The 27744-nt window shown below is 38.8% G+C and overlaps 1 protein-coding gene across 3 annotated transcripts; it reads right to left on the reverse strand.

Moving 5' to 3' along the window:
- LOC122091384 (DNA-directed RNA polymerase 3B, chloroplastic-like) lies at positions 1-27039 on the reverse strand. 3 transcript variants are annotated; one of them, XM_042661286.1, is made up of 19 exons: positions 26040-27039; positions 24410-24619; positions 24180-24313; positions 23818-23887; positions 22163-22221; positions 20906-21023; positions 16357-16470; positions 15467-15598; positions 11800-12216; positions 10396-10446; positions 9717-9787; positions 9078-9162; positions 8799-8951; positions 7027-7101; positions 6818-6907; positions 1840-1887; positions 1524-1638; positions 688-791; positions 1-547 (listed from the first exon to the last, which is right to left on the reverse strand). In XM_042661286.1, the coding sequence occupies exons 1-19, from the start codon at positions 26898-26900 to the stop codon at positions 437-439; spliced, it is 3018 nt and encodes a 1005-aa protein (XP_042517220.1). In that variant the 5' UTR covers positions 26901-27039; the 3' UTR covers positions 1-436. The 3 variants fall into 3 exon arrangements, 2 of the variants coding, with proteins under 2 accessions (XP_042517220.1, XP_042517221.1); XM_042661287.1 differs by lacking the exon at positions 11800-12216; XR_006143923.1 differs by lacking the exons at positions 1-547; positions 688-791; positions 1524-1638 and having other exon boundaries at positions 8795-8951.
- Between the last annotated feature and the right edge of the window lie 705 nt (positions 27040-27744).

Consider the following 27744-nt stretch of genomic DNA (forward strand, 5'->3'; position numbering starts at 1 on the left):
TTGAAAGTTGAAACAACCTTTCCCTGTTAATTTAAGTACTGGAATCAGGAAAATTTACAGAAGATTCCTCATGGAAACATCACTGAATGCAAAACCACCAAGGCATCCCATGTCACTGGACTGAGTTGGTCATCCCTTAGACAACAGGTTCCTTAACCTTCTCAGATCAACTGGTGAATGTTACAGAAGAACACAAGTTTTCTTTGAAAAAAAGCCTGATATTGGGCGCACCTTTCTCCCAACCTATACACATCATTTCACTTCCGTCTTCCTTTCCCCTCCATTATGTTCAGCCTGATTCTTTATGACCCATAATCCAGTTATTCTCATGAAAGTATCAGAGAGGTTTTTCACAGTGAGACCAGCACTTCTTCATCCCCTACTTGTGTATCCTGTTTTGTGAGACGAGGAACTTCACTAATAAGTCGAGGAGGATTCAGTTGAAAAAATATGGAGACTTCAGAACTTCTCTCAAATTGAAATTGCCTCTGTCTGGAAGGGGAGGAAATGACAATGTTGGATATGATGTCTGGAAGCTTTCTAGCAGCTGAGAACAGTTAGAAACAGATTCAGGATCAGTTAAAATGCAAAACAAGTATATTGGGCCACTGGTGGCGGTAAAACACAAATACCCTTCAACTCAGACATGGTTTTCATGCTATTGAAAGCTAGCTTGGAAATGCTTACTTTCTCAAGTACAGGCATGCTGTAAAGCTCCACAAATTTGGCCCTGAGGATCTGATTCATTTCGTCCACATCGCACGCATGTGTCCAGAAGGAATCATGAACTCCTGCAACAGATTTATGTGGAGGTAAAAGATTTTTATTCTGTTGTGTAGTATTTGATTCAGATTATTTTTTAAACAGAAGATTACAAAGCAGGATGGAACATGTGCATGTGTGGGTGGGTGGCCATTGTTTCCTTTCTTCTATGAGAGGGTAGAATCTATAAGCCTAAAAATCTTCCTACCACTGTTATAAGGAGTTAATTTTAAGACGTTACAAGTGCGATATTACAAATGACAAGTGCTCTATGACAAATGACAAGGATAGGAGGAATTAGAATTGCCAGAAAATCCAGGAAAAGATTGTATTTGTCCAGTACCAGGGGAGGTATTTGTGTATTTTATCCAATCAAGTAATGGAAGGGGGTGAAAAAAACAAACGACTATCAGTAGAAAATTTCAAACAAAATAAAAGGTTAATAAAGAAACAATATATAAACATTGAGTTTTTTTTTTTTTTTTTATTTGGATTACTTAAAAAAGGAACAAAATAAAAAAATCAATAAGAAAAATGGAAGTGACAAGCAAATAGAGATGTCAATGACTGTGGTCCAAAAGAGAAAATCCAAACAAGCAATTTTTTCTATCCATCAATTTGAAAGAAAGAACTGAGGGTTTCTTATTTTACTTAATTGTTTACTTCTAGAGACTCATGATCTATGTTGATGTACTTTTGTCCCTATGAGTTCTCATCAGAAGTGTTTATGGCGCTTGGTGATATAGATTGGCAAGACAAACCTGCAAAATGTAAGCCAGCATCTCTGCAAGCAATAGCTGTCATCATCATGTGTGAACCATCAAGCGAGTGTACAAAATTTGGAGGAAATGCAGTCCGTTGTCTTTTTGCGTCGATCTGAAGTTGGGGAAGATAATTCCATCAATAGATAGTTTCTTTACTCTTTTCCAGGTAAACGAGAAAGCAAAATTTTCAAGTAATTTTTTTAATACTGATCTTTTACTTGGTAATTTTCCTTTTATATGGGTTTTCTCGGCAAAAAACCAAGAGCCTTGAGGCAAGAAAAAGCAAATGCTAGAAAAAATATCAAGAACCTACCACATCACCCTCTCTCTGCAAAGCCAAAACCTGAAGTGAAGTTCTTATCTGCAACCAAATCACAGAATGGTGAATAGTTATAGTACTTTGAGTAACCACAGACAATATTGAATAAAGGAGGTAGTTCAAATTAATTGGGAAAATTTAGCAGCAATAAAATTTTACATCACTCTGACAGCTACATCACTGTTGGGTTTGAGGATTTAAAGTGGGAGTGGATAATGCACATTATCACAAAATACTACTGGATATTGCACATTTTTTGGCAGTAATCTTGTTACTTGGAGGAGTATGAAGCAGACTACAATGGTTCAATCTAGTGCAAATCTAGTGCAGAGGAGGAGTATAAGGCTATGGCACATCTTGCAGTAGAATTGATGTGGCTCAAAACTCTCATTCAGGAACCGAGTTTTTCAGTCACCAAACCTATAGACATGTATTGTGACAATTGGGCTGCTATTTATATTGCTAGTAATACGGTGTTCCATACTCCGATTAAACATATTGAGGTCGATTGTCACTGTGTGGAATACTGTCATGTAGAAGCTGATTTCTACTCCGTTTGTTGATACCGGCAATCAACTTGGTGATATGTTTACTAAGGAGTTGTTTAGGCTTGCTTTTCTTAGTTGTTGTTCTAAGCTGAGCATGGGAGATATCTCTATGCTCCAGCTTGAGGGGGAGTGTTAAGTGTTACTAAATGTTACCATTATTCAAAGGGTATTTGGGTACTGTGCATTGAGCTATGGGTAGTATTATAGCTAATTAGTTTGTCCTTTACTGCAATTGCACACTATACAATTTATTTATATAGTGAATTATGGTTCTCAGCTAGGTATTCTATTATAGCCGTGACTTTATTCTCTCTCTCTCTCTCTCTCTCTCTCGTTTTCTCCCCCCACTCCCTTCGATTGTTGTTGTTGTTCTTCTTCATGTCTTTGACTGCTAGTTTCTTAGGTTGATACTGTTACAAAACGCATGGGCTTAGGATCAAGGATTAAAGTATCGGTATCGGTCGTCGTATCGGTCGGCCAAAATTAAGATACGTATCGGAGGGTATCGTATCGTATCAAAAATACGCTAAGATACGCTAAAGATACGCACATAAATGGATAGGAAACACTTTTTTATACACATTTGCATAAAAAAATAGTTAAAAAAAGTTATATATAACATGTATTATGCATAAACAGTAAATTGAGAGTATCGCACTAAGAATCCAAGGTTTGTAATTGTCCCATAAATGTAAAATCCTTGTTCCCAACCTTGATTTCCACTTTAGTTAGAGAGAAAAATGGTTGGCAACAACTTTGGAACAAAAACACCTCAAAAAATTATGTTTTTCTAAAAAATTACCCATTTTGGCCATTTTATGACCGTATCGGTGTGTATCGGTCGATACATACCGATACACACCGATACGTATCGATACATACCGATACATACCGAAACGTACATTTCACTTCAATTTTGAATTTTTCATAGAGTATCGGTACGTATCGGTGAGTATCGGTGCGTATCGGTGGTGTATCGGTGCGTATCGTAGGATACGTATCGATACATAAGGGTTTTAAAATTTTCATGATACGTATCGGTATGTATCGTGCCAATGCCTACCGATACGGATACGTATCGGCCGATATAGCACGATACGCACCGATACTTAAAACCATGCTTAGGATAAATGCAAAATACTGTATCCATTTTTTTTTTTTTTTTTCTATTTGGACAACGTATCCAAATAGATACGTTGATACGTTGTCCAAACAGAAATAGCAAAGGGCCCGTTTGACAACGTTTTTGCCGTTTCTATTCCCAGAAACAGCAAAAACATAAATTTACGTTTCTAGGACCAGAAACATATTTTTGAGTGTTTGATAAACCTGTTTCTTGGAATGTTTTTTGCACACAGTTAACCATACATATGCCGGTACGATAAACAAAAAGAGTTTCTTCCATACACCATAAAGTACCAAATCCAGGAAAAATATGCTCTTCAAGAAGAAATTTCTATATAAACATATATTTGATCAGAGATTCCATTATATGAGTGTGGAAGTGAGAGGGAAGGCTCCAGTTTAACACCACAAACAATGTGGGCAAACATTCAAAGGGTTAAAAGTTAAAAGCAGAGCCTCAAAATCAGAAAGCAGGTACAATAAAAAGAACAGCAATATAATTTGCAGATAACCAGTAATGTAAAATAATTCCAGATCACAAACCTCAACAAAATTCGTCAATTTGGGATCCCTATTGACCACCAATCGATGAACCTGGAGAGCAATCAATAGCTCTACATATGAAGAAAACCGAAAATCACCATTACAGATAAATAAGGGGGAATCAATCTTCAGAATCTGAAGCTTCCAATCTCTCCAGTAAAGCGAAACGACCGAAGGCAAGATTCATTGTTAAAAATATCGATAAATAGACTGAATGAATCGGAAAGACGAGAAAGAGATAGAAGGCGGTAAAGAATCCCAACAGAGAATGAGAATCTAGGGCACATTTGAGATTCGTGACAGACTAACACATTAGGGCTAAAATCAGAGAAGGGTTCAATGGTTACCTTCTTGAAGCAAATAACCAAATCGAGAGTTGCAGAGCTGTGGAGTCCACTTTTGAGCTTGAGAAGAGTTGCAGAGGGTTCACAAGACAGAGTTTCTTTCAGAAGTTGCAGAGCCCCCACGAGAGTTGTAGAGGGTTAACAGGAGTTAGAGACAAAAGGGAGTCCTGCTGCAGCTCAAGTTGCAGACGAATCCAGCAGAGGAGTAGCAGGGTACTTTCGTGGTGTTTCCACAGTCAAGAAGAAAATGAGCTCTTCCTCAAGGGCTCTTTTTTTATTGGGGATACATAGCATTTTTGGTCGATAACTTGTTTCGAGAAACGGAAAAACGAGTTCCACTTGTTTCGTCGTTCCTGTTTCTTGGACCATAAATTCTTATAAATTTCAATTTATGTTTCTGAAAACAACAAAATGGAACACGTTTACCAAACGGAATTTACTTGTATCTCCGTTTCTGAGAATAGGAAAACGCAGAACGCGTTTCTGGGAACGTTATCAAACGGTGCCTCAACATCCACCACATAAGAGATCAGTTAGGGCCCAAATTTTGTGTACAAGAATGTCACATGATACCCTAATTACCCGCCAATTTTGAACTCAATCAGAGTTGGATATGTGGTAGTATAAAGGTTTGAAAATTCAATACATTTTTGGAAAAAAAAAAATGGATGTTTTGGGGTAAGGTTCTCCAGTCCAGGCCCTGTCGAATTCTACCACTGGTATCCCAAACAAGATGTAGAGGAGATACAATTTCTGCAACTTACCCCTAGAGGAAAACAAAATACCAGAAGAGATGATTGGGGGATGAAACCCTGGAGTTTAGGGTTGCCCTAAGAGGGCTACCTTCGACCAAATTTTCAGGTTTAGAGGATTGATCACTTGAGAGTCAGGTCAAGTTCTTCACAGTTTGGTGGGGATGACAGTAGCAGAAAAACAAGAACAGAATGATGAAGAAAAGGAAGTAACAAACCAGAACAGTAAGAAGAAAATGGGGAAAAGAATAGGAGAAGGAAGAATCAGAGGAATACCTAAGAAAGAAACTCAACTTTGCAAGGGAAGGGAACAGGAAAGTACTCGAGAGCAAAGGAAGAAGGGGCAAACAGAGGGGAGTCGTAACACACCACTAAGCATAGCACACAGCACTGAGCAACCCAATACCGTGAGTAATTCCCCATTTCATTAAATTTTCACCAACTGTCATTGATGGAATTACGAGTATAAATAAGAAGAAAAACATCTCAAAATATAAACCTATCCTACTAGGAAATTAAATTAAACTCAAACTGGAAACACAACGTAATCTACCCAGATAAAAGAGTGCTTATCATCCCAATAAATCTCTACCAGCCCCCCTTTTGGACCAAATAGTTGGGTTGGGCCGGTTGCGTCTTGGCTTGGTCTCCAAAGAGGGTCATTTGCTAACACAACTGCATCACTTAAGAGACCTCCTTTGTCCTAATCACCACCATAGGCTTGAGTAAGCTAGTTTGACTAGCTTCTATATCAGTTGTCATTCCAATTATCTAGTACTGGCTCCGGAGGGGCTGCAGCCACAACATATGTCAGACCGGATTGACTTTTTCCACCAATCCATCAACATGTCTAATATTTCTCTTGACAATTGGAAAAGATTTCTAGTATCCTTCCAAACTCCAACCCATGATAACTTGTCACCCTCCTTATCCCCCCCCCCCCTCTTTAATTGTGAGCAACCACTGCCTCCCTCCACAGACCGTCATGCTCTTTCAAACCTCCACAGCACCTCCTCATAGGGGATAAATTGATCTTTCTGGCTGACCTACTCCCCAAAGCCCTTTACTCCTTAGGGTACAAACCTTTATACCTTTATTCATTCCACAGCATGCATCTTCCAAAAAATATATCTGCAATCTCCCAATCCTCTTCACCTTCCTCCAGCTACTCTCATGATCTTCCCCAAAACCTCCATGGCCACCAATGTAACAATAGAGATTTGACCTCTTTGACAAGCCTACCAGCCAAACTCCTTCCTCAGGAGCTAAAGCGTTCTTCCATTCCACAGAATGCATCTCCTTTCTCCTTTGCAGCAATGCCATAAAAAATGTCTTTGCAATCCCTCAATTCTCTTTACTACTGCCACAGGAATTGTGAAGATAGGGCACTAGAACACCTTTGAGCAAATTCAACTTATCCCTTGGAAAGCTACTGAGCCTTCTAAGAATCAAAACCTCTCTGGAATATTCTCCTTTACCTTTTACCACTCAAAAGCATGTGATATCAAGACAACACTAGCTTTAGGATACCCTAGGTATAGACATGAAATATGACCCATGTTTTATTATTTAAATTGACAGTATCCATCTCAACGTGCAGTGTTGGCATGAGCATTTATTTTGGTGAGATTTCAGTACAGCATCAAGTTTGAATACTCACAAGATGCCTTTCTGTTTTATGATAAGGCTGAACCACTGGGAGGCCGAGAGGAGTCGTCCATCTCACAGGTTGATTTTCTGATGCAATAACCTGTTACAAGTTCCATCATCTGAGGATCAAGAAGTGATAACAAGCAATTCCAAACATTTTTGTTGTCATTGGAGTAAAAACAACTACTGACAAGTCAAAAAATGTGGGCAGAAGCATACCTTTGCACAGTCACCAAGCCATCCCATAATGGCACGTGCTGCTTGGAACATCTCCCCTAGAGCAGTCAGTGTGACCTACACAGAGGAGGGTTAATCATGATGAAAACTTACAAGAATGGCAAAGGGTGCTATTCACAATTAGAACTTAACAATGACCTTTTGTCAAGGGGTACCTGGACCCACAAAATATGAGATACTCTTTTTTTTTTTTTGGCCCGGGGGGGGGGGGGGCTTGTGCATACCCTGACATAGGGGGATCAGGAAACCCTAATACTTGTACCACGCAAACGACCTTAGGGCCCAAAATGAATAAATTTAACTAAATCAAACATTTAGGTTAGGTTTGGCTAGGTTTTCGGGGGAACCTCAACCAACCAAGATCAAGAATATGTCTCTTATACCAAATTCGTAATCTCATATCCTATCTCAAAACTTCAATCCAAAGTCATAAATGATTTCCAGTTTTCCTTATAGCAAATGAACATGCACGTAATGGTCCATTGCGCATAAGTGAATCATCTGAGCCTTAATTGTAAAGGTTTAAAAAACTCCTTGTGAATTTCTTGATGCCGGGCTTCTGTTTCCTTTTCAATACAAAATTCAAAGCTTCAATGCTTCTTCCACTTATTACCAGACTGTTGGGACAATCTCCTACAAAATTAGTCTCAAGTAAGAACCCACAGGATGCAAATTTTTGTTCTTGTTTATTTTCTTTTCCTCCCAACCCCACCCCCCCCCCCCCCCTTCCCCCTTTCTGTTTTTTTGCTTGTGCATCATGTGAGAGGTTTACACTTTACACCATCAGGGGAACTCCTCAAATTTGAGCAATGGATCATTTTTCTTTTTGGATAGATTGGGTCATGTTTCTCTTCCTTTTGTGCTGTGAACATTTGATTTGGAAATGAAACTCTAACTAGACTTTTACCAAAGCAAATAAAATCAATGCGTCAAATGAGTTGACTTTCATATTCCGATCCCTGATTTTGTTGGTCATCTATGGGCTGCATGGTAACACTAATCAGTAGACTCAGTGCGACTCTAAATCCTAGTGTGCATTTAACCTTTCTGCATTAGATGTTAGACTACAATTTCTTGTTCTCAAAAACTCTTCTTATTCCTTTTCCCCTTATTTTCCTTTCTAGACTCACCAAAGAAAGTTCTAATGTATGATGTATCTTCCCCAGTGAGATATTGCTTTATATTTGTACAATTTTAGGCCTGAACCACTACCTCATATCAAATTAAAAACAGATTTCTTCTCTTGTAGTCCTGATATGCAAATGAAGACTAAATGGACCAGTAGGAGTCATATGGTGAATAACAGGAGGTGCCAAAAGGACAAGGGGAAGACTGAAAAATGGCCTTGGTTGAAGTGGTGGGGGATTGAATGGTTCGGAGTTACCAGCAGATATGGCCTTAGAAATCAGGACGGAATGGTGGTCTAATGTGGGCAAACCATTATTGTAGGCTTTGCAAATGAAGTGGTGGGGGATCTCTTCTTGGTTTTTGGCCTTTGCTGGCTTCTTATTGTGGGCTTAAGCCTTCCCCCACCCCCCCTCTTTTCCCCTTGTATATTCTTCTTCTTCTCTTGGTAATGAATTATTTATTCACCCAAAAAAAAAAGGTGGGCAAACCAAGGAACTGGGATTAGGCTTCTGAGTTGTGTTATATAATGAAATGTTGATATATCAAATACTACATAAAATGCGATGATGATATGCTTCAGATGCTGATTCCAGTGAATTCTTGATTTTAGATTGCAGGTTACCTACTTTAGCAGCATAGCAAGATGCACTGAATAGCAATCTATCATCAGTGATTTGACCCTTCTCCTGCAGCCTTCTTTTAATCTGCTCACGTGCCCCAACATAAGTAACACCATACACTGAAGTCATCACTGTTTGTTTCACCAATTTCCGATCCACCTGAAAGCTAATATACACTTTAAATCATCAGTTGAATTCTGAAAGCAGGTATGCTATGCATTCGCATTAACTTTTTCATTTCTGAAGGAAGCACTTAAATCCAACAATTCAGAAAAGAGAACTGACCTGATCAATTAAGATCTTCGCTAATAAAGCGGTTCGGTTAGTCGCAGGATCTCTCTGAGAGTCCATTTTCATGATGTCAAAAACCCTTCAGATTGGACAACAAACTACCTTCAGGGGCTACTTCATACAATGGGATACAAGAAAAGAATAAAATCATTTGCTCAATGAAAAAAACTATAACATGTAAAGCCAGATATTCTCAGCACAACAATGGGGGGATATGTACTGTCAACTGTAAAATGAGCCAGTCATTCAACACACGGAGAATATTCGTCAGCAGGCTTGTTTTGTTCTTTGAGGGAGGGGAGAGTCATTGTTATTTATGATTTATTCTAAAAATCCAAGGTAGTGTATAACTAGAAGTTTATTTGATCAGTTGGAAGGTTGATCATGAAACCCTAAAAAGCACAGGTATCACTCCAGATTGGACAACTTCAAATTTAATCAGACAAGGAACTGGCTCATGAGATATCTCAAGAGGAAATGCAAAGGGTGGCATAGATTTTCCCTTTTTTTACGAATAATGGTGCATACAGACAACTATATGGTGCATAAATTTTCTTTCGAAGAAGCTACATGGTTCATAACACAAATCACACTTACGGAAATAAATATTTCATACCTAGAAATCATTCATACCTAGAAGCTATTTCAGAGTAAACGTCAGCAGGCTTCTCCTGAGCAACTAAGTTTACCGCAGCTGCTTCCAACTGAGATACAAACCCACCCACCCCAGGAAAAGATTAAAAAAAAAAAAAAAGGGGTAAGAATCAGAAAATTAAAAGATAAGTCAAGAAGCAATAGAATATATATTGGGAGAGGGTTCTCTGAGCGTGAGGAGAAAGAGAGACACATGTAAGGAGTGCGTGAAAAAATAATATCATATATGGGAAAGTGAAGCGTGAAGCGTGAAAAAATAGCATATATGGGAAAGTAGCAAGGTCATCACATGTAAGGAGGAGAAAGAGAGACACAGAGGTCATCCCATATGTTAAAGCATACCACCTAGTAAAGATGGTTGGGCAGAAAAGAATATGCAAATAACTCCATCCCTAAATAATATCAGGTAGGAAATATTAAAAGAGCCAGCTCCTAACTGATACAATTTCTTTTTTCCTTTTTTTTTGGGTACTGATACAGTTCAAATGCATAAAATACTACTACTCTCATCACTATACTTTTATATTGATAAAACGTATAACAAGAGCTCAGTAAGAAAATGGATATACTGCCACAATGGTGATAATAACAAGGAAATTAAGACAACCCCCCCACCAAAAAAATAAAAAAATAACAGAGGAGTTAACAATAAACTTACACTATCTCTTCCCAGAGCTGCATAGTGCTGCAAACCATTGCATGAACCATCCTATTAAAGAACAACCCAGTCAACATAATCAGCTCTAGCAAAGATCACATATAAGATGAAAACTATAATTTAAATTCTAAAGTAAAAGAGCAGGGTGGTATGAACTATGAAGCAGAAGATACACATACATGAAGCAAGACCCTTCAATAAAGAGGCACGAGTTGAGTCGCATGACCAGATGGTCATTGGAAAGTTCTAAGAAATTATACCTCATCAAAGACATAAGCAAAAAAAGAAGGTCTCAGTGAACAGCATCAAATGTCAAGAGACCCACAGGTACTGTTTAGCCAACTGTTTAGTGGCATACATGATGAACACGAAGGGGATATGAGAAGCATCCAATGACCTTCAATCACAATAAGGAAAAACCAAAATTGATTGGAAGGCCTAACAACCAATCCCTCTTACATTTATGGGCATTGAAAAAAAAAATCCAGTGATGATTTAACCATTAACTATGTCTTTGGCCTACAAGCCCTAGTAGGTGTGACTACTGTTAGTATAACTTAATGAGACAAAAGAAAAGTGTCATAGTTTTGGTCTTGATACAGCTCACTAGAAGAAGCTACAGTCCACCATACAAAATCCAAAACTCATTTCCTTTTTTTTTTTTTTTTTCTTGATAAACAAAGCAACAGTTCTATTTGGTTGAGACTTGAGAGAGAAAGAGAAATTGTACATACTCTGTAAAACAAAAACTAACCATGCAAAAGATGCAAGGTCAGCTCTACCATATATTCTCTCAGTTAGGGTCGTATCCCTCGGCAAATTTTCAGATGAAAAAGTGAGCAAATAAAACATGTAAAGCTCATCACTGTAGTTAAAACCTCAATTAGCCATTTAACCAGTTGATTGATTAGTCATTTACTGTACACAACCAACTCAGGTCCTATATCTGGTTGAACTGAGCTGCCAACTACATGTAAACTGGTCCCCAGTCATTAGTTCTCAAGAGTGTGCAGTCAATTCTATCAAATTGTCAAAATGCTATCCTTTGTGCAGTCAGTTCTAGATTACTTCTCATAAAAATAAAAAATTATATATAAAAATAGCATTGATGGTTAGGTTTGGATTTAGGTTCATAATAGTCTTCAGGAAATTCCAATAGAAGTTTATTTCCATTGAAGGATTGAAGGGATGCCAGATTTAGAGGTTCTCACTAAATTACACAAAGGTTGAATTAGTGTTCTACCAAAAGAACCACAGGTACAGCGAAATAGGTGGTTTTTTTTTAATTAAAAGGAGATAGAAAGGCAAAGTTTAAATCTTCTATATGTTCCTATTGCTATGTGGATATTGGACAAAAAATGTGACATGATTTTTTGGTCCTACAGCTTCTAAAGAATCGCTTACCTGGTGAATAGGCAGGTGGGAGATGACAGTATAAGGTGATGAGCTTTTTAGGGCCTCCGATAGATTCATACAGGCTGCTAAGCACTGGAAAGGATCTTCAGCATTTAGCCACCAGTGATTACCCTCAACAGGTTTATCTGCCGAATCAAAGATATCACCCAAATGATTCTCCACAAAAGCTATGCGTCCATCATAAGAAAGCTTTTCAACACCGCCACCATACAGATTTCCAAGATGTATCTTCAGCCAGCGCAACCCAGATTTCCCTAGTGGCCGTCCTTCTGAAAACTCAAGAACTCCACGACACAGGTCAGAACTTAGATGATTCAAATGTGAATGCATGGGATAGGCACGACCTCGGAAGTCTAGGTTATGGGGATAATAAAAGCCTTCATCATCTTTCAATTTCCGAGCCACCTGTCTCAAGATCAATCTTTTCAGGAATACTGCTAGTAGAAAAGAAAACCCAAAAGTTTATGGTAACCATAGACCTTCAAAATGAAAAATGGAATAAAAGTTACTGACAATTAGCCCTAGCATCATTTGTTTTGCCAACCAAAACAAGCAGTTGGTCGGTTGAACAACCTTAAATAAGGCCCAACTTGCTGGTACAGGAGCAAGCAAGTCAGGACATGGGTAGTGGCTATATTTAGTTTTTTTTTTTTTCCTTCTTTATTGGAGTTGTTTTCTCATGGGACTACATATTCAGTAGATTTGCTTCTAGTTTTGTGGTCGTATTTTAATCTATTTATTTTCTGATTAGTCAGTTTTGGGCTTCATTAGCCTAATAGGTCTACCACTAGATGATGGATTTAAGAGGGGTTTAAAAGCTTGGGATTTATTTTACAATTTAAATACAAGGCAAATTACACCCAGCCCTAGGGATAATGGTGTTATTAGTTTTCTGATTTGATTAGGATACATCACTGGAAATCAGTTTCTCACAGGAAACTGATGGTCTATATTCATGGATGTAAAAAACTCTCTTCCACAGATTGGAATGGCATTCCTATTCACTTAAGGTGAATGATTTCCTTCTGCTTTTGGTTTGAAGGAAACCCTAGAGATCAAAGAAAGGCAACCATTACTGTACTTTCTTGTGCAACTTCTGCATTCTCATTAACACATGAATAAATATGGTGCAAACAGTTGGGCTTTAATTGCTATTACACTTCTGAGTTTATTTCTTTATTCCGATTCTGCAATTTTGGAAATCATTGACTAGTTTTTATTAGACAATTCTGGTTAATGTTTCTAGCTCTGATGTCATATTCAACTTCTAGGTTTTGCTCTAAATACTACACTCGAGATTACAATCCATTCATCCCCGGGTGGATGAGAAAGAAAGGAATTCTTGGAGCAACCCTAGGATCCAGCCCCCATCAACCCCAAAATTTCCTTGTCCATAGAGTTCATTCAGGAGCTGATAAAGCTCTACCGACCATGGCCTTCTTGAGGCCAGAAATTGAATTGCAGGCATCCTAGCTTGTGAAATATATTTCTACTGTGATTCATCCGTTCCCAATACATACCCTAGTTTGGAACTCTATTTCTTTCTGGCTTTAGAATTTCCAGTCAAACGTGTCAATTTTCTTGATCTGTAGCAACAAAATTTTCTGTCTTCAACTCTTATACCTACAGTTGAAAGATTTATTTTCAATTAGCTTTTTCAGAGTCGTGGAACCATAAATCCACCAACCTGCGTTGAAACTTTGTGGTCCTGGAGGCACATGACTTACCCAAGTTCTCCAAAAATACACCTTTTCTTAAAAAAAAAAAAAAAAAAAACTTGGCTATTACTTGCCAGCAGCGACAGCAAAAATTAGTTGAATCACAAGTTCTACTAAAATAAGAGATAAAGAACACTAGACATAGCTGAAAGTAAGCTCTAGGCGCTCCAGCATTTAAAGTTCCTAACTCTTTCAAGTTGTACATAAATAAATGACTTATGAAGATCAGAAATATCAGTCCACTTGAATCTATTTTTATAACTGGTGAGCAGGATGCCATTCACAAGTTATTCAACATTAATTCAAAATCGGAAAATGAAAGCGCTTTCTTTTCTATCCTCCCCCACTCCCCCACCCAACAAAAAAAAGGGTAATTTACAACACCACCCCCTGGAGAATGCCACAATTATAAGACCACCCCCCTTTGTTTCACCAAATTAGACTCAGACCCCCTACTATCAGTGACTGTTAAGGAATGCTATGAAATGACGTTTTTGCCTTTATGAGTAAAACAGTGATAAGTTACTCATTTTCATTATTTCAAAAATACCCCTCTTTACCATTTTACCATTTCATTCTCCTTATCTCTTTCTCTCTTAAGAAATATTTAAGTAGCATAGACTGGGTATCCCCTTCCGTCACCGGTCGGGACTTCCCTACTACTTTGTCGAGCTCTTCGTGGATTTTTGATTGGATTTCCTCGCTAGTATCCACTCTATCAGAACAGCCACCGTATCCGTTCCCCTAAATATCATCTCCTATAAAACAAAAACATAAAGAAGGCATTTAATTACTATTGAAACGAAGACCTTCAGAGTTCAGAGGGGTTTTGAATCCCAGTCTACATGCAAAGCCCACAGAAAAGCTAGTATGGACATCCAAATTCGCTTCTTTCTTTGGCATCTTCTTCCTTTTTAAAATTTTATGGGGTTTTCATTTTTATAAATTAGAAGTATTTGAAAGGGATTATTCAAATTAAAAAACGAAACAAAAGTGAGGAACTGCTTACCTAGAAGACGACAATCATGTCGGGTTCCGATAACTTATCAGGTCCTTGAAGAGAAAGTAAAACGTCGACGAAGTTTGTGGCGGCTCTCTCTGTATCGACAGTTCTAGATTGAGCTCTATGCTCGGCAATGATTCTGTTCACGAACTGGTTTACTTTGGGGACGAGTTTGGAGCACTTGAGTCGAATGCTTTGAGGGTCAAACCCGTACATGGCGAGCGAAAGTGGAAAAGTGATCAGCAATAGGAACCAAGGAGAAGGTGTGGTGGTGTATCCACCCAGGCGCATGTCGGCGGCAAGGACGCCATGGCCATCGGAGGAGAAATTAGCGGCGACAACGGTACACCAATTAATTACCTAAGCCTTCTTCTGGGACTTGTACGGGAAATTAAAGGATGGTGAAGGGGAGGATTCAATAGGTAGGTGAAGAGGCTCAAACTCACCAGAAAGCATTGCCACCACTTCTTTCATGGAGGGTCGATGCGCAGGCGAGTGTTGCAAGTAAGGAAGCGCAACTTTGATGCAAAGAAGCGCTTGAACTCTATCCAGAGACTGATGGATGGATCGATAAGATCCAACAATTTCCCAACGTGAGCAAGATGACGAGCCCATGAAAGAAGGTTAGCTTGGCAACTACTTCTCGCCGACGACCTAAGATGGGAAGCGATGGGTATTTTAGGTACTTCATATTTAATAAGGGCATTTTGGTATTTAAAATAAAATATAATTGCTGACATCAGAATTTATGGTATATTCCTTAACAATGACTGATGGTAGGGGTCTAAGTCTAATTTGGTGAAACAGAGGGGGTGGTCTTATAATTGTGGCATTCTCCAGGGGGAGGCGTTGTAAATTACCCAAAAAAAAAAAGGGTAAAGGAAAAATATAAGTAAAAATGCATTTTTCAATTTCTGAAAGCAACAAATCTTACAGCAAGCTTAAGTTCTGTATCACATCGCTGTGCATACAACTCTCGGTTAATCTTTTTTGCTTTCCTCATGCTCCATTTCCACTTCTGGATTATGCTTAAATCATCCGAGTCTGACTTTTCTGGTATTGGAATCTACAAAGCAATGGATAACAGAAATTCAGTGCAATGTGAACTGTATAACCTAACAGCTATCCAAAGAGAAAAAATCAGCATCCAGTGAAGTTAGGGTGCATTCAGGCTCAAAATTGAACTCCAATGGGGCAGGCCTCAGGCTCAGCCCTTTTCAAATTTATCAACTGTATAATCCAGCCCAGCCCAAGTTGCACCCTTAAGCCAAAGGGCCTATCAACTGAAAGCATAAGATGCAGTGCACCTTGAAGGATATTACATGGCTAGTCCATATCCTAGGCCAAGGATCTGGCAGAATGGATAATTCTAAATATCTAAGCACTCAATTGTTTCCGACAACCAGAAAACAGATGGAGATTGTTTAGGTCAACTCAAGGTTTTGGAGATTGGAATGCAGGATTGGATCAGATCCTAGCAGATCATTAAGGAAAACAAGCCTTGATTTCCAATCCTAGCAGGAAGGATTGGATCGGCCTTGGTTATCCTGATCCGATCTGTGACTGGATTCATGAAGCCTCGAACTTTTGACCCTGGATGTGCACTAAATAGCAGTGATTGAATTATTGAATGCCATGAAAATGTATATATATATATATATATATTCATGAAATGAAGCGATATCATAGCATTATCATTATTATGGTAAAGTCAACCAGAATTTAGATTTTTTATCTTAAAAAGAGACGAAAAAGGGAGAAGAATAAATAAATTGTTTGATGAGAGAGCTAGTCCTTGAAAGTGACAAGTTGGGATGAGCTCACATCTTCACGATCCACCAGGCCACCATTGTTGCCACCTTGTGCCCAAAGGCTCTCTACAACGTCAAGTATTCTTTTATTCACTCTCCATCTAGTTTTTCCAAGTGTATCCAGAGCCTGAATATGCTAGGTGGTAGACCACAACAAAATCTCAAGTTAGCTTCATATTGTAAGACAAAATTTTGCAAAGAAAATAACATAATTGTCTAGCTATCTGTTGGCTTCTCTACAGATAGGAAAGGATGGTGATGCATATCAAAGCTTGAAGAAGAAGACAAAAACAAGAGTCAGAAAATACTGTTCACAAAACACTGTTTATGTGAACAGTAACTCGAGTCACTGTTCACGTGAACAATAAAGTGGTTCCATATTTCATATTTCAGTTTCCTATTTAGTTTACTTTAATTAGTATATATTTTTCTTAGTGAGCTAGTTAGTTTCCCATTTTACTAGTCAAAGAAGTTTCTATTTTGTAACTCAGGGTAGGTTCCTTATTGTGTTAGTTGTTAGTTTCTAATTTACTTTTACTTGGTTAGCAAGTTAGAAGTTAAATTAGAAGGTTTAATATCCAGTATTAGTTTCCTTTTTTTTTTATTATGTCTTTGTATCCAAGCAATGTAAGGATATTTATAGCCCATCAATTATAATGAGAAGACAGATTTGAGTTGAACAAAAAAAAGATGGCTTATACTGTTATGCTGTGGGATGCAGTTGGGTGAGATGCCTAAACTTGGGAGGTGAGATGCCCATTCCCTAATTCTTCTTCCACCCTTCTCAACCCTCCATCAAATTCTCTTTCTTTTCTTATTTTCCTTTTATTTGTTTGCTTAGAACCAAACCTATTGGAGGACATCTTCCCTATTCAGCCAAATTTTGAGATCCTGCCTAGGATTAGGATCACTTGTGATTCTAGTTCTACATTATTTGGTATCAAAGCTATGGCTGGAGAAGGCTCCAACAAATACTCACTGGAGGACGTGATGAAATCCCTCCAACAGTTGACCTCAAGGATGGACAATATAGACCTAAAATTTGAAGAGTTGAAGGAGACCACTGCTGCCCAATCTAATGCTCAACCCACGGTGAATGAAAACAATAATGCACCAAGAAGGTTTACAGTTCCTGTTCGATGGAATATACCACCAGCCCGTACGTATGGTGGAGGTGAAGGGTTTGATGAATATGGTGGACCCCAATTTCCCCATAATGACACTCATAAGGTGAAGTTGGACTTGAAGGAATATAATGGAAAACATGACCCTCTCTATTTCCATGATTGGCTAACTGCATTAGATGACTATTTTCAGTGGTTCCGTATGTCTAAGGAAAGGAAGGTCCAGCTGGCTATCACCAAGCTTACAGATGCTGCTAAGGATTGGTGGAAAGCTGAGGTGGATAGACTTATCCGGAGACGGAGAGAGCCTCGGAATTGGGAGGAATTTAAATTAATACTCAGTGATAGATACCTTCCCCCCAACATACCGACGCCGTCTCTATGACATGCTTGACAATCTTCGATAAGGTACCATGATTGTCGAGGAACACATTGATAAGTTTAATGATTTACTCTCACGTACAGGTGCTTATTGCGAGGATGAGGAACTGCTTATGTCTCGATTCAAGTTGGGACTACGACATGACATCCGTGATAAAATTGGAGTAATAGAACTTTCCACTTTGAATCAATGTATTGAAAAGTCCTTAGAGATAGAAGATTTGATCAAATCAGCCCCAAGAAGGTATAATTAGCCCGCTGAAGTTAAGAAGCTATCTGCGCCAAATAAACCTAGTGGATTCCCTACCTGAGCTCCACAAGTCACATAGGATAAGGGTAAGAATCCCATAGTTGGGGGAGAGTCGGCAGCTATGAAGTGCTTCCATTGTGGTGGTACTGGACACTATGCCAAATTCTGTCCTAAACGTGGGAGAGCCAATTCCATCATCACCGCAATTGAATCCAACCCAGACATGCAAAGTCCATGAACCCCTTGATGATGATTGGGCTGTGAATGTCTCCGTTGAAGGAATGGAAGATGATTATGAGGCTGAATATGCACACGAAGATGATGACCCATATACTACTATTAATGTGGTGTGGTTGCAAAAATTCTGATGGCTGAATCAAAGGGAGAAGATTGGAGGAGACATAATATATTCTATACATTGATGCCTAGTGGATCTCACAAGGCTCAAGTGATTGTGGACGGCAGAAGTTGTGTAAATGTGGTGTCTCGAGCTGTTGTGATTGAGGGACAGCTCAAGACCGAACCCCATCCACAACCCTACAAGGTATCACTTCTAGACAATAACACCATGGCTGTAAATCAGCGGTGTTATGTGCCATTGAAGACCTCAGGATATGAAGAGAATGTGTGGTGTGATGTAATTCCTATGGCGCCAACTGATGTGTTGCTTGGAAGACCGTGGCTATATGATAATAATGTCTTGGATGGTGGTACCAAGACCCAATGTTTCTTTGATCATAAAGGCAAGCCCCTTACATTAAACTCACTCAACATACCTCAAATGAAAGCTAAGTTGAGGGCTGCCCAAGTACAAAAACAACATAGTCACAATTGTGGACAAGGAGATCAAACCCAAGGAGAATGGTGGTTCAACATCTATGATGCTTGTGAACAGCCAAGAGGAAGATCTTAAAGGGTTCGAGATTGAAATAATGGTCGACAAAATCATTGAAGAGACTATGAACAACAAGGACGAAGGATTAGAAGAGCATGTAGAGGAATTGCTAGAAGACGACCCCATCGACACATCTGTATACATTGAAGTTGAGCATGTGGAGTTTGTCATCCCCTTGAAGTACCTTGAAGAGCATTAACCGTGCCTATACGACTATATCCGTATGATTAAGAAGCTACCTGAATTTTCCTACGGCTTGAAAAGGGACGTGCACCATGATTATAATCACCCTCACACTCTACAAAATTCAAGGACGAATTTTTTTTAAGAGGGGGCGAGTTGATGCAGATCAAAGCTTGAAGAAGACAAAAACAAGAGTCAGAAATAACTGTTCATATATCATATTTCAATTTCCTATTTAGTTTACTTTAATTAGTTTATATTTTTCTTAGTGAGCTAGTTAGTTTCCTATTTTATTTGTCAAGGAAGTTTCTATTTTGGAACTTAGGGTAGTTTCTTTTTTGTGTTTAGTTGTTGGTTTCTAATTTACTTTTACTTGGTTGGCAAGTTAGAAGTAAAATTAGAAGGTTTTATTTCCAGCATTAGTTTCCTTTTATGTCTTTGTGATCAAGCAATGCAAGGCTATTTATAACCCATCAATTATAACGAGAAGACAGATTTGAGTTGAACAAAAAAAGATAGCTTATGCTGTTATGCTGTGGGATGCAATTGGGTGAGATGCCCAAGGTGAGATGCCTAAACTTGAGGGGTGAGATGCCCATTCCCTAATTCTTCTTCCACCCTTCTCAACCCTCCATCAAATTCTCTTTCTTTTCTTATTTTCCTTTTATTTGTTTGCTTAAAACCAAACCTATTGGACATCTTCCCTATTCAGCCAGATTTTGAGATCCTGCCTAGAATTAGGATCACTTGTGATTCTAATTCTACATTAGATGGAGAAACATCCAGAAATTATCATGTCATTATATAGCAACATCAACTTACTTGGCAAAGCAGTTTATGAATTGGATAAAACTCGAGCGTCCTACATTTATCTGTGGTCAAAAATATAAATGCAGAGAAATGAAGTAATTCCATCTAGGAGGCTTGTAGGGTAAATAATGACATGGTTTGGAGAACCGGGATAAGAGCTTTTGATGAGCCTTATCTAGGAGAAAATATGTTCATACGTGTGTTCCATGAAAAAGCTATTTACTTTCCTCTAAAGATGTACCTTAAATAAAAATTAAAAAAAAAAAATATATAATATATATATTATATATCATATTTAAAAAAAAAAAAAAAAAAAATTCCATCTCTGCAGTTAAACATGTCCCAGATGTTTGATTTTGGGTAGCTAAACAGGTAAACCTGGACCTATTAGGACCTATTAGGCAAAGATGACAATCTAGTGACAGATTCCAAATGCTAGAATATAGAAGGTAAGTAATAGCCTGAGTATTAAGAGCAGAGATATCATCACTGAAGGGAAGAGATAAGGTTTCCATTCTCATTTGTTCAGGCATCACAGAAAACACAGGACTGAAGTAATAAAAGAGAAAAAAAATATTAACAGACTTGAGTGACAAGGTTTAAGTTTTTTCTCACAGAAATCGTGTTTAAAAACAAGCAGGATGAACACTTCACTAATATGTGGTTGTTAGTTGTTACAATCTTTCCCCCTCTATTAATGTTAAATGTGATATTGTTGCAGCTCCATCTTTTAGATTTAGGGACATTGACATCATTGAACTTTCATAAAATCTTGGTCCCAATAATAAGGTTTGTAGACATGATGCTTCTGTACCATGCTTGTGTTCTTTATGAAGAAAGTAATGAGCTATTATCAAAGACAATAAATTGAACTTATTAAAAGATATATTGCAAAGACAATCAAGAGATGAATTGCGACCTCGTAAACTTTTTGCATTTGCTTTCTAGGAACATTCCTAACTGCATCTTGTTGTTGCTTTGCTCCATGAGTACGCATCACATATGATGGTAAGAACAGGTGTCCACCCTTGTCATACCTACGGAAAGTTGGAGAGAGTAAGTTGGAATTAAACATTTAAAATAAAATTCAGGAGTTTTAGGCGGCTGAGTGCAGCTGAAATAATTTTTATTTAAGACATAAGGGAATTGGCATAACAGAGAGCCACGCCAAGCTTAGCAGAACTTGCACCACATCTGCCATGTAGCCACTGAACAGGGGGTGGGTCCAGAAACCCAAACAGGGGAGGGGGGGCTCAACCTCCCAACTCGTGTTCAATTTCAGCCAAAAGAATTCACCAAGTGGCAAAAATAAAACCCACTTTTTGGATTTTTAACTTTATCTTGACCATTAAAAATGCAGAATCACACACACATTAAGGGATATGATTTAGGTGAACGCTAAACTGACGTGTGGTCAATAAAGAGGGACCTCCGCTTATCAACTGGACAAATTGACCAGACCAGCTATCCGTGTGGCTCAAATCCAGCTGCTCCACCTTCTAACCCTATCAACAGGCCGTGTAGACCACTTTTTCCTGTCTTTAATATATCAATATATATATATATATATTTTGTGTATGTGTTGTTTTTCTAGAAGAAGATTTCAGGCATAGACAAAACTAGAACTGTCAGCACAGTGCCTATTTTCTGCCATCTCGACTGATTTCTCAGTCATTCTAACTGTTGAATACCAAGAAAATTCTTAGGATATGCAATATGTCAAATTTGTTGACCTATCTTAACCATATGGCTCGACAAGTACGGGGATTTTCCCTTGTTCAATGGTCCTCGTTCTTCAACAAGGCCCAAACAAAATTGATATCAAACAATTTTCAGAACATTGTGCAGGAGTCTCGTTTGAAAAATTACCCATTAGTGCTAACCAAACTGCTATGTGGCAGTCATATCTGTTATGCCAGAAAGCCTTCAGGGTGGCTGTTCTGGAAACCGATCCCTTCTCTTTTTCGTTCTTCACAAAAAAAATTATCTTCCTTACATTCTGGTGTCACCATGAATGAAAGTGTTCCATATTTAATTTTCAACCAGACAACAACCCATCAAGAGGACATTTTAGGTAAAAGTAAAGATTTTTTTTTTTTTTTTTTTTTTTTTGGGGGGGGGTGTGGTGTGGTGGGGTTGGAATTGGAACAAAGTAATTCATTCTATCTTATGTTACCCTTTCCACTTTTTGGGCTGTATCAACATTGGCACGTAAGGAATCACCATATGCCTAGCCTGCATACACATCATCATATAAAAGATTAGTTAAACAAAGTGAAACAATATAAAACACAGAAAACAAGTGTTAGCAATGCAAGAGAAGAAGAAAGAAGAAGAAGAAGAAGAAGAGAGAGAGAGATGCAAGATTGGAGGGAGAAAACCAACTCACTGTTTAGGCAATATATCAAACCGTGAACCCTATGATGTATTATATATTTATGTATCATAATAACTTCAACTAATAACAAGTATACCCCAAGACTACTTAACAGTACATAACACACTCTTAAACCCAGAATTATTCACCAATACCCCCAGAGGTAGGACTATCATAATAACAATATTCTTAACACAGAATAGTCAGGAACTGACTTCAACCCCCCCCCCCTCTTTATACAATATATATCGTAAATAATAAAAAGGAAATTCCCCAGAGAGAGCTGTACACTCCAAACTAAAGAAAACAGGAAAATGCATGAAATATCAAAGAGATAACTGTCTCCACGATTTATCAGTCACTGGTCGGCAAAATAATTTGATGTACAGATTCATATGTACTGCTTCTTATTTAGGGGGAATTTGGTATGCAATACTTGATTGTAATCCTATCCGAGATTCCAACCTGGGCCTGATTAGGTTAATTTGGCATCCAATCCAGGATTGGGATCCCAGAACTGAAACTGCAAAATGGGGTCTGATTAGGAGGAGCTTTTTGGCTCAATCCAAAATCCTGGATTGAATTTTGATATAATCTGACCAAAATGTGCTAGTTCCTTTAATTGCACATGGTTTTTGGAGGGGCATTTTGGTAAAATTCCACCTCATATAGAAAAGGTGCCTTTTTTATTCAATAGTCAGTGCCATCTCCTCTCTTTGATTCTCACAGCCTGCAGGGACAGTCACAGTGCCAACTCTCTCTATTTGTGTGTGTTTGTGTGATTCATAGACTTAGATTTCTTCCCACACAGTCAATGATGCTATTCTTAGATGTTCTCTAGTTGGGCTTGGTTCTTTTCCCCCCTTTTTTTTTTATTTTTTATTTTTTGAAAAACACGTGGAAAGACACAAAGAGGAAAAAGGATGAATTTACATAATTTCATGTGAGGGTGGACCGGCACAATGTAAGGTTGCTCCGTTGTGATCAAGTAGTCAATGGTTTGAGTCAGGAAGCAGCCTCTCCATGAAGTGGGGGAAAGGCTACATACATTATGGCCCTCCCTAAACCACGCAGTGGCAGGAGCCTCGTGCACTGGGTACACCCTTTACATCATTAAATGTAGACATGCTTGAATTATTAAATAGCAAGAAATTGATTCAGTGAGAGGGGATTAACACCCTCAGTCCGAATCTTTTGGATATCAATCTATAATGCAATGGAACTAGAAACAATCTGTATACTGGATTTTATTCCAGGATTAAGAATCCTGGATTGCATGCCAAACACCCCCTTAAGCTGTAGGCAGTAGCCTCTTCAGCATTTAATTTGGGTTTCATAAGAGAAATAATTAAAGCAATTATATTTATAATAAAAAAAAAGAACCTGGTGCAGTAAAAACTTAATTCAAGTGGACCAAGCACATCTTATTAGAAACGAAAGGATATTAAACTTACGGTTCTGTCAAGCCCATTGAGGACTAGTGGATCACATTCTATAACTCCATACCTCTTTCCAGCACTCTTTCTGCATGAACGAAAAACCACCCATGACTACTTTGAAATGCATATTGTACACATGATGGAACTGTAGTCCATCATTCTAAATGGATAATAAACAAATGAAAACAAACAGATTTGAGCCCATTGTTAAGTAGACACTGATTTCAACAAAACTCAGAGCAGCCTAAAGTTTGTCTACTGTAGCTACCACATCCTAGAAATGGAGCAGTGGACAACGAGCCCATAGGCCATGATTATGGTTCAAACTCAGTTTGCTGAAGACAAATTTTTGATAAATAGTTGAAACAAAATCATACCCTGGTTCCTTTGTCAGAGTTTTAAACCTGTGCCTAAATGCAGGACGAATTTCAGGTGGGCCGTCAGGTAACTGGTTGATTGGAGGTTGTACAAAAGCTGTTTCTGTTAATAATTCTATCAGACGGCTTCCCAGCTGCAGAGTTTTCAAAAGAAGGCTTCAAACCAAGGGCAACCAAAAAGAAAATATCATTTAACCATCTCAATTATAAGGGGGTAAAGGATCAAAAACCTTAGCCTGGGCATCCCGACCCCAAGACCTCATATCATTCTCACTTTTAACAAGCTTTTGCACCTCCCGTAGTCTTTTCTTTTTCATCATTCTTTTAACACGTTTCTGAAGAATCTCCAGCTCCGTACTTACATCCTCACACTTACGACTTTCAATCATTTTACCACTCTGGCATTTCTTAGTTTGCTCCAAAAATCTATGGATCCTCACCTGAATTAGCAAACAATAAAAACAAGCATATTGCTGATATTTCATGGAAACATTGGTGACACAAGGAAAAAGTAAAATAATTATTGCATAGATCACAAACAAAATCCCACATCCTTAGTGGGGTGGTTCTAAAGAAGCCGAGTAACAATATGTAGAATTAGTTTATTATATGCCGCAGGGGCATATTGGTCCACTCCACCATAGCCGACTCTACTCAAGTGAGTCGGTTATGGTTGGGGGCCTCATTGTAATCTCTCTCCTATTTTTGATAATAAATAAAGGGCTTGGCTGCTGGTCACCTATTCCTCTTCTGTTGATAATTCTCTTCTTCCTCAAAGGGCAGCACTAATGAGGTAATCCATGCATCTAGTTGGTGCCCTACACCCTACCTCAAACAAACCATGAAATAGGTACACCGAGAGACTCCAAACCACAGTGTAGGATTTTCAACTTGGGTGTGGAGCTAAAAGAAAGTAAAAACTATTGGTCTTACTTATAGGGTTCTGAAAACATCATTATGGCTTTTATGAATAAACAAAAAAAATGATGGGTTCTGCAGGAAATCTATTAGAATTGATAGAACTGTATCAACATGAAGATAGACATTAGAGTTTTTAGGCAGAATCCTATCTATTTGTCAACATAAAGGGAGTAATCCTTCTCTAATTTCAATTCCTTTTGAAACCCTATAGAGAAGAGGATGAAAGGGAGTAACCCTCCTCCTAGTTATTGTGAAGCCTAGAAGGTGGGAGTGGCAAATCACTTCTACCCAGTTTCCTCCAGTAGCATACCAGTTCCTGTAGGGAAACTTAATTGACACTTTTTTTCCCCCTTTAAGACAAGTTTTTGTTGCAAGTGGCTCAACTGAACCACGGATGAAACCCAAGCCCAAGCATGGTTATGCCTCTGAAGTAGGAGGCTCAGGGGAACTTGATGAATTAGAGGCCACCACCAAGTATGGCTATAACCTTCAGAAATAGATGGTCAGGGTCTACAAAGAGACATCATTAGGTGATGGAGTATAAAGACATCAAGTTAGTTATTTGCATCAGTAAAAACCATGAGCACAAGGGCAATTGATAGGAATCTAAAATCAGAAAGGCTACGGTGGAGAATAAAACATCAAATATAAAAACATCATAAATCTTGACCCAGAAGATTGAAGGCACTTCGCGACATTCATTAACACAGTGCAGTTAATGAAATAATGTTTTCCATGTATAATTTGAACCATCCACTTTACCACATTTTGCGTCCTTATCTTTTCTCCTCGACTGTCCTTTCTTCAATTGGTTTTATAACAGAAGACATATTACCAGTGTCACTTCTAGGACTTAACCATTAAACCATTGTCTACAGCTGTTCAAGATTAAACTTATCCCACAATTCAATCCAACAAGATAGAACTTTAAAGACTGACCTCCTGCTCGATGGCCTCGCCTATATGAACAGCCGCTTGAACAACCCGAACACACCCTTCTTCCGGTGTCACCATCATCAGAGCCATGATTTTATGCATGACAATAACAGCCATCTTGTCAGCCGGCAATAAATCTATGTGAGGAGCATAAGCAGCCTTCTGCCTTTTCGTCCCCTGCAACCTCTGTTCTTTAGCAATTGCTTCCCTGAGAGGCTCAAACCAACCCAAAAACAGGAACTTCACATAAGGTAAATTAGGAGCCAATTTCTTCTCACACATCACCCTCTCCAACTCCTTGTACTCCGCCGCAGCCCTCTCCCACGCTTCAGTCTCCTCCTTGATCTGCCTCCTCCGAAGCGCATTATATCTTCTTTTCTCCATCCCATGAGAACATGAACGTTGTTTCTCACCACCATTAACTCTCTCCTCAAGACCCTTCAACTGAGTAGCCGACATAATGGAAGAAATCCAAGGTGGGTCTTCATAAAAGATCCTCCCGACGGATTCTTCTGAAGGAATTTGGTGAACCCCATTGGTGAATCTCTGCAAATTGATGGCATCTTCAAGGTTTTCTATGAGATTTTCGTCTATTGAATCCGATAACGTGGGAAACTGGATAGAACGCAAGTGAGAAGAAGACTTGGCAAAGAAGACTGAACTGAATATAGGCAATTCAAACCCAACTGGAAAGAGGGAAGAAGATAAGGGTTCACCGAGTTTCAACCCGCGAAATGGAATGTCTGAGCTTGAATTGAAGAGGAAAAACAAGTTTTTCTGAGAGTTCATCTGTTTTCTTCGCCATGCATTGTGAAGTCCAACTCGAGGACTAGGAGCGAAGAAGGTTGTGGCCGTCGAAGCCATCTATGCAGATTAGCCAGGCTCAGAGAGAAGAGAGAGAGAGAGAGAGAGGGAAGTAATGTTAAGATGAGGATTGAACACGCAGAACGATAGAAGCTAGAATCCCCTCCTAAACCCTGTCGACTGATTTTTCATATTTGGGAATAAGACTATACGACAGAAGACACAGGAAGGATATTTTACGGTTCTGTTTGGTCGTAGTACGGGTTGGGCTGGGCTTCTTAAAACTCTACTCTAACCCTAAGTCCCCTTAACTGAGCCTAAACTCGTCATGACCTTGACTCATGACTGCAAAACTTCAACACAGACCCAACCCTTACCCACCTTGATTGACCCTGATTTTTTAGAGTTGGGTCAAGATGACCCTGACCCTGATCTTGTTTTGCCATCTAGGGTCAGGTATACCCTGATTTTTTTTTTAGTGAAAAAATACAAGAGAGATCGGTGAAAATATATATTAAGGAGTTTTGAGGTGTCAATGACTTAATGTCAAACAATATATAAAATTAAGTTAATATCAAGGTCACAACTCACAACTAGGGTCAACATCAGGGGCAAAAATCAGGGTCGGATCGGGGCAAAACCAAGGCAAAAAGTTAGGGTAAAAAAATCAGGGTCGGGTTCTGGGCAGGCCAAAAACATTGACCCTTAACCGCCCTAACTCTGACTCAGGGTCAGAAATTTCAAGGTTGGGCCAGCCCTCAAGGCTAAAATTTTCGAGTCAGTACTTATTCAGGATTAGGGTAGACCAAGGGCAGGTTCGGGCCATTAGGGCCAAACTTGCACCCCTAACCATAACGTCTTTCTATTCGTAGTTTCACGTGGCCAAACTCCAAACAAACACTCA

Source organism: Macadamia integrifolia, chromosome 10 (genome assembly GCF_013358625.1).
Source record: "Macadamia integrifolia cultivar HAES 741 chromosome 10, SCU_Mint_v3, whole genome shotgun sequence".
NCBI lineage: Eukaryota > Viridiplantae > Streptophyta > Magnoliopsida > Proteales > Proteaceae > Macadamia > Macadamia integrifolia.

Coding starts and splice junctions, on each gene's coding strand:
- LOC122091384 (XM_042661286.1), bottom strand. CDS start 26,900: ATGGCTTCGACGGCCACAACCTTCTTCGCTCCTAGTCCTCGAGTTGGA. Junction 10,447..11,799: donor CCCACCTGCCTATTCACCAG/GTAAGCGATTCT, acceptor GTTCTTTAATAG/GATGGTTCATGCAATGGTTT. Junction 1,639..1,839: donor TGCAGAGAGAGGGTGATGTG/GTAGGTTCTTGA, acceptor CCCCAACTTCAG/ATCGACGCAAAAAGACAACG.